The sequence below is a fragment of the Manacus vitellinus genome, unplaced genomic scaffold (genome assembly GCF_001715985.3).
Source record: "Manacus vitellinus isolate BGI_N305 unplaced genomic scaffold, ASM171598v3 scaffold_3_pilon, whole genome shotgun sequence".
Classification (NCBI taxonomy): domain Eukaryota; kingdom Metazoa; phylum Chordata; class Aves; order Passeriformes; family Pipridae; genus Manacus; species Manacus vitellinus.
Window position 1 is genome coordinate 10,761,169 of NW_021940535.1, and position 13,998 is coordinate 10,775,166.

A 13,998-nucleotide genomic window follows, 5' to 3' on the forward strand; every position below is an offset into this window, starting at 1 on the left:
AAAATAAAAAGGGAAGGAGAGAAATATCTTGGATACAGTCTTTAGCAATAGTACTTTTGTTTATAATCCAAGATAGCTCCATTGTGGAAAAATCTAGTTCAAGACATTTATAAAAGCCAGAAAGTATCATCATACAGTTGCTGTTTGCAGGCCATAAAGTGTGCCAGTCTAGAGCTACAGGTCTTCTAGCCTCAGACCAAAATGTCTTTAGTAATACAGTGCCTACAAGGACCATTCCCAGCAGGTGTAGGTCACCTTAGTCTGTTGGGCAGGTCTCTGCTTCATTGTATCATATGCTCTGAGCCTTGTATCTTGTCATTTTTGCACTGGAGATGTTCTCTGGCAGAGTACTCATGAGTTACAATCCTTGAATTTTCCTGTCCCTGTGTTGGAACCTGTAGTATCCACTGATATATAAAATAGTTTCCTCACCATAAATGCATATTCTATCCCAGTTATGGCACTGGACATTTCAGAAGAAATGAACGTGTATGTACTTTATGATCTGCAGTTGGTCTGTTGGAGCCACGTGCTGTGTGTGGGTAGAGTAACTTTAGGGAGGATTGTAAATTTCAGTATTGCAGTTCTAACCTAATACCCAGGAAGAGGTTGAAATTTTTATATAACTTTTGTATACACTCAGCATAATTGGTATCATAAAGAAGTTACAGGACACAGTGTTAATACCATCTAGGGCAAGTAATTTTTGCAGCACAAATTTTTGTTCTGTGAAAGAAAATGTAGTATGTTATAAAACTGTACAGAATCTATCTTGGAGGGAGGGGTTGTTGGGGTTGGTTTTTTGTTTGGTTTGTTGTGGGTTTTTAGTTCAAACAAAACGAACAAGCCATTCAAAGCACTGAATAATGTTATGAATGTTCTAATTTTGAAGTTGGAAGGGCTACATGATGCAGCATATGTTTAATTGCCTGCTAGTATTGGGTGCATGAACTTGTCTTTCAGTACTGGTGTTTTAGTTCCACTGATTGATTGCTCTGAATAGATGTGTGCACAGCATTATGGGATCAGCACTCTTGTATTTCATGTTTAGACCTTAATCATGACATGGTGATCTTTCCAAAAGATGCCTAAAATCATGAAAACACATAATGAATGTCTTATGTTTGAGTTGTTTTTAGAAGGATTACTATACATGCTTCTGAAAGGTTACATTGTACAGAAAAGCAATAAATTTTTAACTCTTTTTAGAACTAAGGTATTGATTCATATTTAAATATATCTTATTTTCTAATAACGTGAATATTTTACAGAAATTATTTCTTTAAGAGAAGTCTATTAGCAGTTGCTGTCTATGCTGTTAAAATGCTGTAATTTTATTTTGGGGATCCTAACCTGCATAAACTTGTGTTGAAGCCACATTAAATACTTTGAAGTCTTTTTACACCTGTGCTTCATGGTTACATACATATGAGAAAGTGGCCTCAGCCCGAAGAAGACCCTGTCCAAAGAATATCTGCCTTTGTTCAGTTTTTCCTCTCTTGTTGTTTCCAAAGGCAAAATAAGTGAAAAGTTTGGAAAAGCAGGTAGTCAGAAAAGAATTTTGTTGCTTAAGAAACATAACAGAAGTAACACTCTTGGCATAGATGTATGAATTCTTGGAGGTTTTGAGTATTCACAGTTACCCCTAAAACCAGTGTTTTCTGAAGGACATCTGAAGGCACCTAAACACCTTTGTGAGAGCACCATGCTCACATTTTACAGGTGTTGTATTTATCACCCATCTCCTTTTTACTGTAGTTGTTAACCCAGGCATCAGCTTCAGCATACCCTCTATTCCACCTGTTCTGTCAGCCAGGCATTTTCAGTACAGGTAGCACTGAGTATCACAGCTCTCACCTTCAGATGCCTCTCAGTGATCCTTCGTTATCTTCTTTCAGAACAGGCAGAGCTTTTCTTTTCTATTCAGCAATAAAATAAACTTCTCATGCTTTAAAACATAATCTGTTGCTGTAAGGACTCCTCAACCTGATTGTCATTTCATCCGTGTCTCAACAGCCTGTGCTAAAGAAACGCCCAAATTCCAGTGCAGTTCCTACTCAAAGATCAGGGAACCATCTTTTTTTCCTCCTTTTCTTAAAATGTGCCACAGAAATAATGAGCAGAGTGGCTTGCTTCAGAATTGGACTAAGATGTTACCTTTATGCCAATTTGGATCAAGTCATACTCTGAGGATTTCCAATTTTTTTGAAAGTTAATTTCCTAATAAATTTTTTTGAAGTTAATTTCTTAATAAATCTGCATTTGCCAGAATAGGTGTTTATATTAAAAAAAAAAAAAGGTTTACTGATCACTGTGAGCTCTCTGCCTCCTCACTGTTATTTCAGCAAATTTGAGTTTGGATCCAGTGGTACAAAATCAGTGGTTTTGTAGCTGTTTTAGTATAGCTGCTTCTTACAAATATTCCTCAAACGCAGTTTGTCTTGACATCATCTTGTGCATGGGGCAGACCAGTAGCTTACATACTGTAGCTTTGTGCCTTCCTCTGCACAAGCTGGTTGAAACACAGATTAAACAGCCCTCTGAGTGTTCCCTGGGCAGAAGATCATGTCCTAAACATATCTATTTTGCTGTTTACACCTAGCACAATGGCCTGTAGGTTCTGAGTCCTGAATCTGGATCTGAGGCAGCTCTGAGCTATATAAAATCAGCTTTGTGTTTTGAATGAGGAAAGCTCTGTTTGTTTTGCCACAAGATGGAGCTCTCTGTTTGACTGGAACCTGCCTTTTTTGCACTATTTTAAAAGAAGTTTTTACAACACTGTTGTGCTTACAGTGGGAAAGTCCCTTTCGGCTATTATGTTTTGCATTTTTCCCATAATGCCTATGAATTGTTTGAGAAAGCTTAAAGTGAAGAATCATTAATTCCTGAGAATAAATAAAACATGATCCAACAGCAATCTTAGGTTTAGCTTTAATTTTAATTTAGGGGGGAAATGCACAGTTTGCACATGTTTCCTGACAGACGAAATCACATGATATTTCTGTAAATTTTGTTAAGTACTGAATTATGTACAGATTCTTTTTTCATACAGATACAAAGCATGGTTGTTAAGCTGCTACTACTTTGAAAAGGATGATATAAGTAAAACATTTGGTTTCAGACACAGTTACATGGAAAGGGTGTTTATATTAAAACTAATGCTTTGGTGTATATATATATGAAGATAGTCTCTTTTATTATAAAAATGTATTATTTCCTCATGAAAATATACCAACTCAGGAAATGGCCATTCATATGTAAAATTAGTAAGTTAGGAATTAATCATTTTGTTTCTATTTTATAAACTTTGTTCATTTACAGCAACAGATTCTCACTCTTTTTACTGTGTCCAAAGGATGGAAAATGCTACAGCAGTATGATACACCCCATTGTTGACTGATGGAGGATGAAACTGGTACAGAACTTTCTTAGTGGTATTTGAGGGTGGAATACATCCATGGAAATGGATAGATTTTTTTTATCATTTCAGTTTGTTTCCTCTTATTAGAGTCAGTGATTTCTCTACTTTTAGCAGCCTTCTCCTATCTGTGACTCATTAATAGCAATGAGTCTTGCTTTTGCTAATGCAGCTATGTATCTTCAGTGTGCCTGTCTCCTATCTGAGGGGATGCCCAGTGGATATAACAAATGGGGAAAATGCACTGATTGTATTACAGCTATGTGCTTTGGGTTGAGCTTGCAATCTTAAATCAGCATTGCTTTATTCTGTTCTCTATTCATCATCCAGGGATAACTGCTTTGTTTCTAATTGATTTATGTTAAAGTCCTGTGTTTTCTCTAAATAACCAATTTTTTCATGTCCAGTTATCTGAGCTCTTTCTCCAGATTTTCTTATAACTCTCTACAATATGGAGAGAATCATGATTGCTAGGCTGTGCTCCCTTGTAATAGTTTTTATAATGCTCACACTAATCTCTAAAGCAACTGGATTCCTGAAGCTTCATAATTACCATCTCTGGAGGTGAAGTAGAGCTTGTTGTTATGTTATGCCGTGCTAACATTCGAGTGTGTTAACATGACACTCCAGTGGGTTTTTAGAAACATCCTTCTTTAATGTACAGCAGTACATTCCAGCGCTAACTAGAAGTTACCTCACGTTGTTTGCTTAACCAGTTCTGCTTCCACTGTTCACACTCCCCATGCTCTACCCTTCACACACCACTTATATGTGTTCTGAAAGGACTGCCTAACTGCACACACTGTTTTGGAGCTGTGATACTTTATATATGAAAAGGGGAACACAGCCACGATTAAGACTTGCCTTGCTTCTGCTAAGCTTCTCTGGAAGTTCAGAATGGTGTCTGGTCTAGCTGGTTGGTCTGTCTGTCCTTTGCAATGTGTTGAATAGTTGTGTACTGTGGTATTACAATGTGGCTTAATCAGGGAATGGCTCAGAGGGTTGGGTGGGACTGAGGGGGCGGGAGCTGCACACGGTTTTTATTGTGCATGTCTTTTGGCCACTGCTAAGTTTGGTTATTAATTAAGAGAACCTATGCAATCATGATATCTTTGATGTAATATTTAACTCTGGGTATTTTTCAATCAGCTTTTGAGATGCATGGCTCTTAAATTCGGTAGTTATTTTGCGGTGACCACAGCTGCATTATATAGCAGATTAGTACAGCCACGGAAGTATTTCTATGAAGAAAAAAGAAATTTACCTAAGTCTTCAATTTTTTTAAATTGATTTGTGCTGCTTCTTTCCCAAATTACTGATGCACCAACAGAGTGGCAGTTTTACAGCGACGTTTGTCAGGAAATTTATTTACTAAACTGTTCAGAAATATTCAAAATCTGCTATATTGTGCAGCTGAGGACGTACATTCTTAAAGAACCTAATCACAGGCACAAGAGAAATGTCACAGATGTACAGTAGTGGATCCAAAAACCTACCACTTTTCCATACTGTGGATGTGAGAAATCAGAAACAGTAATTAATATGTGTTCATCTCCTCCCCACCCCAACAGTCCATATTCCTGTAGCATTAGCCAGCTGGATCCATTACTGAGAAGTAATGGGGATACCTTTTTGTGGATCAGTCTAAAAGCTGAAATGCGCAAGCATGCAGAAAATCGTGGTGCTCCTGAGCTGGTACTAGAAAATGCTGCTTGTAATTTCCCACTGATGCAATTTGCTCATTTAGATAAGGGCTAGTATTTCAAGCACTGCCTGGCCTCAGTTTGGCTTGAGCAAGACTTATTATGATCATGGACAAGTTTCAGCAGACCTTTTTAGCACTGGCCTTGGAGTCCTAGAGGTGTTTCTTTTGGAGAACAAGTGTCTGTTAAAGTAGAACTTGTGTATTTCACTCTTCTTACATTGATCCCATCAAGGTGCCTCATCACTTTTTGCATCTGTCTTAATCAGCACACAGAAGTTTGATTTTCCCCTTTTCTGTGTAAAATGCAAAGAATTTGCTTTTTTTTAATTTAGTACCTCATCCTGGGAAGTGCATGTCACAAACCAACTCCACCTTCACCTTCACCACCTGCCGCATTCTGCACCCCTCCGATGAACTCACACGAGTCACTCCAAGGTAAGGGATTCCTGTGATGGCAAAGCCTTCAGCTCTGTCAAAGTTTCCCCTCTAAGCAAATGCAGAACAATGGCATAAGCAAAAGCATTAGCTGCATTGGTGAACTACAACACACCCACAAATTATTCCTCCCATTTTGAGTTACCTCAACCTGATTTTGAGAGGCACGTGTAATGTTTTAAAAAAACAATCAAAGTATCTTAAATTTTGTTGTCTCTAGTTAAGATATTCTAGGATCAGACATAACTGTATTGGCTCCAAACCTGGCTCCTCTTGATCTCGGACTAGTTGTAGTCCTCATATGTGAACGCACAGAATGTGGTCTCTCATTAAAAAAAAAAAAAAAAAAAGAAAAAAAAAGAGGTTTTTCCAGGGAGGAAAAGTCTAAATCTTTTTTCTCTGAAGAAAACAGGATGTGCAGGTAAAGAAATCCAGGAAGTACCTGAGGAATGGATGAGGAAATATGCATTAATCAGAAACAAAGAGATGTCTACTTTGTTCCTTGGTGTAATTGTTGGAAATGAGTTCATGGTAGCCAGATTGAAACTAATGAACTGGCGTAACAATAGTAATTGGTGTGTATAGGCAATGCCTGCTGACAGAAGGCCTTATGGAAGGTGAAGATCTGAGAACCAGGGTGTGTGTGTGAGTTTCATACCTAAACAGGGAGCTTTACTACTTAGCAAATCAGTATTTAAAGAATGTTCTTTTCTGTTTAAAAATACAATACCTCATTGCTTTCTCTGCCCCTTCCAGCTCCTGTGTGGGAGCATACCATCGTGTAGGTCCCCATTCAGAGATGATGTGTCTAGATCTATTTAGACATGAGATGGGCAGTGACTGCCTGTGAAGGGCATGAAAAGCAAGGGTATTGAATATGAAAACTTGTCAGGTGGAAAGGAAATGGTTGATGATTAAATGTAACTTTTCTGCTTCCCTTTCTGAACTTAGTTAATAGTGGCCTGGGTGGATTTTCATTACTCTTTTCTGTCTTCCTTTCCCATCAACATGGTTACTGAAGAGATCCTCTTAAATGGCTGGAGTTTTATTTTAATTTTCTTGTTATTATTGAATTGCTGTTAGTTGTGGTCATAATAAACTCATTGGTTACTAAATCTAACAAATCAGCCAGAATGGACAGCTAAATTCAGTACATTTTCAGCTGCCTTAGTTAAATTGAAGTTCATCGTTCATTCAGGAGGACAAAGAGCAAAATAAACAGCGTGATGTTTTCAGCAGACGTGTTTAAGGAGCTCCTCCTTACCAACTATAAACGATTCTTCACAGGTCATGTGAGGAGGACGAGGAACCTGCGTTATGTCTCCTTGTGCTGAGAGGAGGTATAGGGCAGACACTATGACTCAGCGTGGTCAGGGGTGAGCAACACTGCCAGCAGCATCTGTGCTGGCAGGATCATGACAAGGAATGCTCGTGTGTGTGGCACCAGCTAACCCCAAAGAGGTTTGGCTTTTACCTACCTGGTTGCATTTTAACCTATGCTACCCCAGGTGTTGCTCTAACCTGACTAAATTTCATCTAGCTAAATGAAATGCTCATTTATTTGTTTCTTTTCTCAATCTAACTCTGAAACTCACTGGGCTGAGTTGCTGAGGCCACTTTGAGTCTGTTTCTGTAGTTGTGTCCAGGCTGCCCAGTGGTGTTGGTCAGTTTGATGGAAAAAATATTTCCTGGTTAAAGCAATACCAAAATGATCAAACAGACAAAAAAGGTAACACCTACAACTGCTTTTTTGCAGGGATGGCTTATTTTTTCTATTGCACTGTAGTGTGTAACTGTGCTGACAAATTAGTAGAAATACTAATCTAAACATCTGTGCAACTGAAATCTGTAGCTGGAAAGAGTGAAGCTGTTGAAACTAATAAGCCATTGGAGTGCTCTAGTTTTCATCTCGTGACTAGGGCATCTTGGAAACCTGATGATTAACACCATGTGTCTGGGTTTCTGAAACGTATATGGTCCTACTTTATAGAAAGTCAGTTCACGCAGTAAGTTCTTTCTTTTCTCTCCTTCACGCTTTTCAAGTCTCCTGTATTCTGTGTGGGAGATGAGATGACCATGGTGACTGTCACTGCTTTTCAGTTCCACTGTGAACTGAAATCAGAGCTATGAGGGTCCAGCTTTAATCAGTGTTTAAGAGAAGAATTGTGAACTAACTTCATTCAGCCCTGCCTTCAGAGTGCCTGTGTGCTGCTGCAGTGGGTGTGCGTGCCCTCCATAGCTCTGCAGGGAGCAGTCTTCTTCCCCTGCCGCTGATACAGCCCAGGCAGAGTGGAGAGGACATCAGGGTGTGCCGTACGTGCACTGACAGCCACAGCACACATGGGGGTGCAAGAAGACTGGTTCCAGAGCCATTTAGCAAGGCTGCTTTTCTAATAACATCTACTGGCTTTCTCAAACATGTTTCACTACAGTTTATTGAGAGGAATATATGGGATTCCTCCTGCTGAATTGCAACTGCAAGGTAAAAATCCTGTGGCAGTTTCATTTGCTTAGAGTAGAGGTTGGTACACTGCCAAATCACTGTCAGAGATCATGTTGGTCAGATTCTGTTCAGCCATGGAAAGAAGACATGATGTGAAACTTCATAGCATCATGCTAATTAAGGAGTGCCTTAAAGATATGCTGATTTTTTGAAGACCACTGGACTAGAGTTTCTAGTTTTATGTGAACTCATGCCACCTGATCACTGTAAACCATGGATCTAGATGATGTTCTAAGCTCATCAGAAACTGTGGCTCAGAACAAAACATTCCAGGATGTCTAACCTGACATGCACAGTAGTGTTGGCTACACAGAGTTCATTAATGTAAGGTGAAATGAGACTGCAAATTCCAGTCAAGACATCATCTCAACCCTTTTGTCCATATAGGCAAAAGGGATGCAATTCATTCACTGGCCTGAGTCTTCTCTATGCCTGGAAATCCATCCAGATTGTCTCAATGTGGCCATTTGATGCATTTCTTGGTACAGAGAACCCAACTTAAGTTAAAGTTGTATGTTATGACTGAGCCAATCCAACAGTGTGGCTCTACCGAAAAGGGAAGATCCCACTCTTTCCCCTGTTCCTTCCCCTCCCAACTGCTTACGTTTCCCACTTTCTCACACTGGCTTTGGTTTTTGTTTGACTCTTTGCCGAGTGTCTTCTGCTTGCTAATGTGGCAAGATGGGGGAAAGATTTTCTTCTTTGAATAGTGGTGAACTCAGGTCAATGAATTCTGTGTTAACATCAAGTGTTGCGTTGCTCAAGACCCTTTAAATGCCATTAGAGGGGATGAAGCTGTGCATAGGAGATATTACTGTGGAATTCAGATATTTTGCTTGTGTACATATGGCAAAGATCATAATTTGAGCATAGTTAGAAAAAGTTGGATCACTGGAGGAGCAGAGCCTGCAGTGCTCGGTGTTGGTTGGCAGGGGATGCTGTTGGGCTCCAGCCGTAACCATGTGGGGGCCCCGGATCTCAGGGGAAGCCGGGAAATGGAGATTCCCCCCCGCCTCCCCCAAGGAGGGGAAGGGGAACAGGGGAAAAAGGGTTGGTTTCCTTCCTACTAAACTCACACTGCCTGCGGCTCGCTGTGATCAGGACTCCCCCTTTTTTTCTTCGATGAGCACAAACTCTCCGATGAATTCTGAGCAGATTGGGGCTGGGCAGGGCAGCGCACAGGCAAGCCGAGGCCAGAAAGCAACCAGATGACCAGGTCGAGAGCAAAACGGCCTCCGAGCTTTTCCAACACACCTTACCCCCGTTAAGGCAAAAAGTGAAGTGTCCCCCATTTGTAAGGAGAGGAGGAGAAAAACTCCTCTCCCCTCCCTCCAGTTTTTGATGGGCCATTAATCCGGAATGCAGGTCAGCCAGCTAGTTCTTTTGTATAGTCAACCACCCCTTCCCCCTCCCCGTTCAACATCCTTCTTTTACAGCCAGACAACGGAAAGGAAAATTTCTGCTTGGATTTTTAGAACAAGTAAACCTATGACAATAAGTAAACATGCTGTGGCCAACCTGATCTATTAGAGAAAAGTCTTTTAAGGATGGCACTGTAGTGCCAGAAACAGTCAAACCTGTTCATGAGATCTTACACCGTGGCACAAAGGATTTGGAATGTCTCTTTTGTGGTTATTCTTTGGAAATAAGTACTGTATTAAGTCTGTGTTCACTTAGCTGAGCAGCTTGTGGGGTGAGGGCAGTCTACCAGATGCTATTTGATATGCTTCAAGAATTCCCAACCCCTAGTAACTAGCAGTAGTGTGCTTAAGAAAACAAAGTACCATAAGATAGCACTAAACATAAGTATGTAATGTATGTCCCTTGTTCTAAATATGTAGATTATTGCCATTTAATATTTTCTTATCCTCTGCCCATACATGTTTTGAGAAGAAAGAAGTGGAATTGGGGTACAATTTAGCACTATTTCAAACTATAAAAATTGTTTTACCGAATTAACTGTAGAATGGCTCTTTGTCATGCTCGATTTGCTGCTGAATTACCAGTTACCTGTTGGCCAGTTGACAAGAGCTTGACTGGATTTTTCTTATCACTTCTGTTGACTATTCATACCATTGTGCATCTCCATCAAAAGGCAGATCCCCATCTCATTCCCCTTCAGTGAAAGCAAATTCAACGTAAGAAGGGAAGAAGGGTTTAACCTTACAGAAGTGCATGTTGGTGGCAGTTCCAACTTCCAACAGCTTTTCTACAAATACTTCTGTAGCAAATTAATTCCCCTCCTCCCTTGCCACTCTCTCCTATGACCCAGCAGAACTAGAAGGAGTGGCAGGTCTCTGTGCTCAGAAGTGACAATAGAAAGTACATGTCTTGCTTATACCATTGGTCAAGTCTCCCCCATTTCTCTGTCTCACAGAAGCAACTGGGAGTTGTGACAGTAGGTCAGGAAGAAAAATTGAAGGTGTCGATTACAAACCTGTGAATAGTTTATAGAGGGAATGTGATGCTGGCTGTTGCAGATTGCATTAATTCCATGAGACTGGGTTGTGAAGTGTGCAAAGTGGAGATGTGTTTTGTAAGATACAATGTTTTTGCACTTGTAATCACATTTGTGAGGAGCTGGGAGCTGTCAGTGTCCTGTGCACTCTCCAAATGGATAAAAGGCCCTGCTTAGGGTTAAAAATGTTGCTTGCACTAAGTTTTGATTCCCTACTAGAGAGAATAATTTGACTGCTCCTTTGCTTTCAGCCTTAACGCAGCACCTACTCCAGCTTGTGGCAGCATTAGCAATTTGAAAGGCACCCCGGTGGCTACTCCCTGCACTCCTCGGCGTCTGAGTTTGGCTGAGTCCTTTACCAACCTCCGTGAATCCACGACGACAATGAGCACGTCTCTGGGGCTGGTGTGGCTGCTGAAGGAAAGGGGCATCTCGGCAGCAGTGTACAATCCGCAGAGCTGGGACAGAGCCAGCAGGAGCACCCTGCTGAACACATACTCCCCTAAAATGGCCATCATTCCTTCCACTCCACCAAACTCACCTATGCAGACACCTTCTTCTTCCCCTCCATCTTTTGAGTTCAAGTGCACCAGCCCACCTTATGACAACTTCTTGGCTTCGAAGCCTGCTAGTTCAATCTTGAAGGAGGTGAGGAATAAAAAGAACATCAGGAACAGTGAGAGCCAGACTGACGTGTCTGTTTCCAACCTTAATCTCGTGGACAAAGTCAAGAGATTTGGTATCGCCAAAGTTGTGAGTTCAGGGCAAACATCAGCTCCTCCTTTAACTGATGACCAGGGACCTCTTCTCTGTGGGGCACAGGGACCAGTGAGGGCCCTTGTTCCTGGAGGCCTGGCACCAGATGGTCTCCCACTGGGCTGCCCTGCCGTGACCAGTGCCATTGGAGGCATCCAGCTGAACACTGGCATCCGAAGGAATCGGAGCTTCCCCACCATGGTGGGTTCCAGCATGCAGATGAAAGGCCCGACATCTCTCACTTCGGGGATCCTCATGGGAACCAAGCTCCCGAAGCAAACTAGCTTACGATGAAGGACTTTATTTTTACAGCTAGTCTTTTTAAATGGAAATATTTAGATTCTTTCTCCAACCTCCCTTTCCTTCCCCCACCACCCCTTCATTGCCTCTTGAGTTTGACAAATCAACTTCGTGCCTAATGGGAGAAATGTGTAAACTTTGTATAAAATGTGTAAATATGTACCAGATCTATTGTAACTAATTGGATTATTTTACTGTTCAATTGAGTGCAAAAGGCTCTATGTTATGATTGCTGTATTAAGGTTAACTCGCTAACCTTTTGAAAAGGTTTTTTTTTTTTAAGATGCACTGAAAAAAACAAAAGAGCAAAACCAACAAAAAGTAACTTGACTAGAAAAACGTGAATTCTGTAGCTAGCCTCACTTGAGTCAAAGGTGCATGGGAAGCTATTGAATGTGTTATGTGAGACCTCTCATTACATCACTTGAAGCATGGGAGCATTTGTGCTTCATTAAATACTGAAAAAAGCACTCAGTTTAACATGTGGTAGTTTTAATTTTGCCTCTGTAGATGAGTTGAGCTGAGTTATTGGAGTGCCTGGCTATTATGCCTGAATGGATGAAACTTCTTTTTTTTCCCCTGTTCTGTATTTGCCTCCTCCCCAAAATTATAAACTTGAACTAATACTGGGCTGAGGTCAGCAGGCCTACTGGGTACCTGGAATAGTGCCATATTCCTACCACCACTGTTTCATTTGGCATGCTTACACTCTGTGCAACTTCTTTTTTTGTTTGTTTGTTTGTCTGTTTGTTTTTGTCATTTTTGTTTGGTTGGGTTTGAGGGTTTTTTGTTTTTGTTTTCTTTTTCAATGCTGCACTGGACTGTGGAAGGGAAAATGCTTTACTGTGTGTTGCTGCCACTGAAACACGCTTTGTCAGTGCCCCCAAAGAAAAGAGTTTTCATAACTTGTGAGGTAAACACGGCAGTGACTTCCTAGAAGTCAAAGTTGTGGAACAGATATTGACAGATAAGAATGTTATAAAAGAACATGTAGCAAAACCAGTATTAGGAAAAGGTGCATCCTTGAAACCTCAGCAGAGAATCACAGAAAACATTTAGTAACGGAATGGTACAGGCTGGAAAGAGCAACTTGCAGTCCTGGTGCTGATCTTCATGTTTTATTCATGTCGAAGACCATGGCCTTGTCAGCAGGGTGAGAATATTCCCTACCGATTTTCTGTGTTCTTTTTTCAGAGAAACCTTTTTCATCCAAAGCTGGACCTTAGTGTAGGTAAAAGTATGGGAAACACTTTATTTTCACAGTGTTTTTAAACTGAAAAAGTACCTGCCAATACCAAACATATAACTCCCTGCCTTTTCAGAAAGGAAACAAAAGATCTTACACAACCTTTAGTTGCCAGGCAGTTCTAACTATATCACATTTTTTTCTCTGTTCCTCCCAAAATTCTGCTGGGTGCTTGTAGAAAGAGCTGAGATACCTTGGAACTGGAACAGACCGGAGAGAGCTTGTTTCTAAAGCAGAGCTGAGACATTCATTTTTTGTTGGAAGAGGGGATGGAGAGGAGCGAAGCAGGGAGGGTTTAGCATCCACTTTCTTTTCCTTGCACTTCTTGTGGCATCTAAATCAAGCTCCCTGTTTGTTGCCATTATCACACTACACGTAATTGCCATGAATTGCCGTTTGTACCAGACTGTTACTAAATTATTAGCACTGATAATTTCTTGTATAAATGAAACTGTCTTTTAGTCTTTGTGATGAGAGATAGGTGGGTGGGTTGGTTTTTTTTCTGAATGAAGTAGTTATTGCAGTAGTGCTATGGACACTAAGGATATTTTTTGAGAAAGAAAAGAAACACATCGGTCAGTTACAGCATGTGTTTGAAAACTATTTATTCTATGAACTTACAATGTTTTAGTAAAATGCCATCAGCTCTGTTTGCTATTGTATGTGTGCACTTATTGCAAGTAAATTTAAGTATCTTTTTATTTGAATGTATCTTAAACCAGTGGATAGAATAACAGGTGATTCTGAAAAAAAAATATGGACTTAATGGACCATTTTATATACCCAGAGGAAGAAAGCAATACCATATGAGAACTTAAAGTGTAGAAGTTAATCATGCAATTGGAAGTATTTAACCTTTGAATAAGCAGTAGGAGCTGTCCACCCACCAGATAAAGCTATTGTAACACATCAGAAAGATGAAACTTTTTTCTTCACTAATATCAATAAAATAACAGAAAAAATGCACTGTTGTGTATTATTCAACTTTTTTCTTGTTCTTTTAAGGTGACAAATCTTCCACCTTGATCCCTTGCTGTCATCTCTCAGTCAAAGCAAACTAAGAGGTGATCACCAGGTTTAGTTTTTAAATTCTTAGAGAAATGATTGAAAAGTTTTCAGATAGCTGGAACAGGTGAAGTTTGGGTCAAAACAAAGAACATAAAACTAAATGGGGGGG

The 13,998-nt window shown here is 40.3% G+C and overlaps 1 protein-coding gene across 6 annotated transcripts in view; it reads left to right on the forward strand.

The window, feature by feature from the left end:
- TRAK1 (trafficking kinesin protein 1) overlaps positions 1–13,787 on the forward strand; it is a 104,080-nt gene extending 90,293 nt beyond the window's left edge. For 4 of the 6 annotated variants that reach the window (XM_018075388.3, XM_018075389.3, XM_018075390.2 and 1 more), the window contains 2 exons: positions 5,456–5,558; positions 10,771–13,787. In XM_018075388.3, coding sequence (XP_017930877.1) covers positions 5,456–5,558; positions 10,771–11,569 — 902 coding nt within the window. In that variant the 3' untranslated portion in view covers positions 11,570–13,787. Of the gene's footprint in view, positions 1–5,455; positions 5,559–6,845; positions 6,935–10,770 lie in introns of all 6 variants that reach the window. The other 2 variants (XM_018075391.3, XM_025895432.2) reach the window with 1 other exon arrangement.
- Positions 13,788–13,998: the final 211 nt, after the last annotated feature.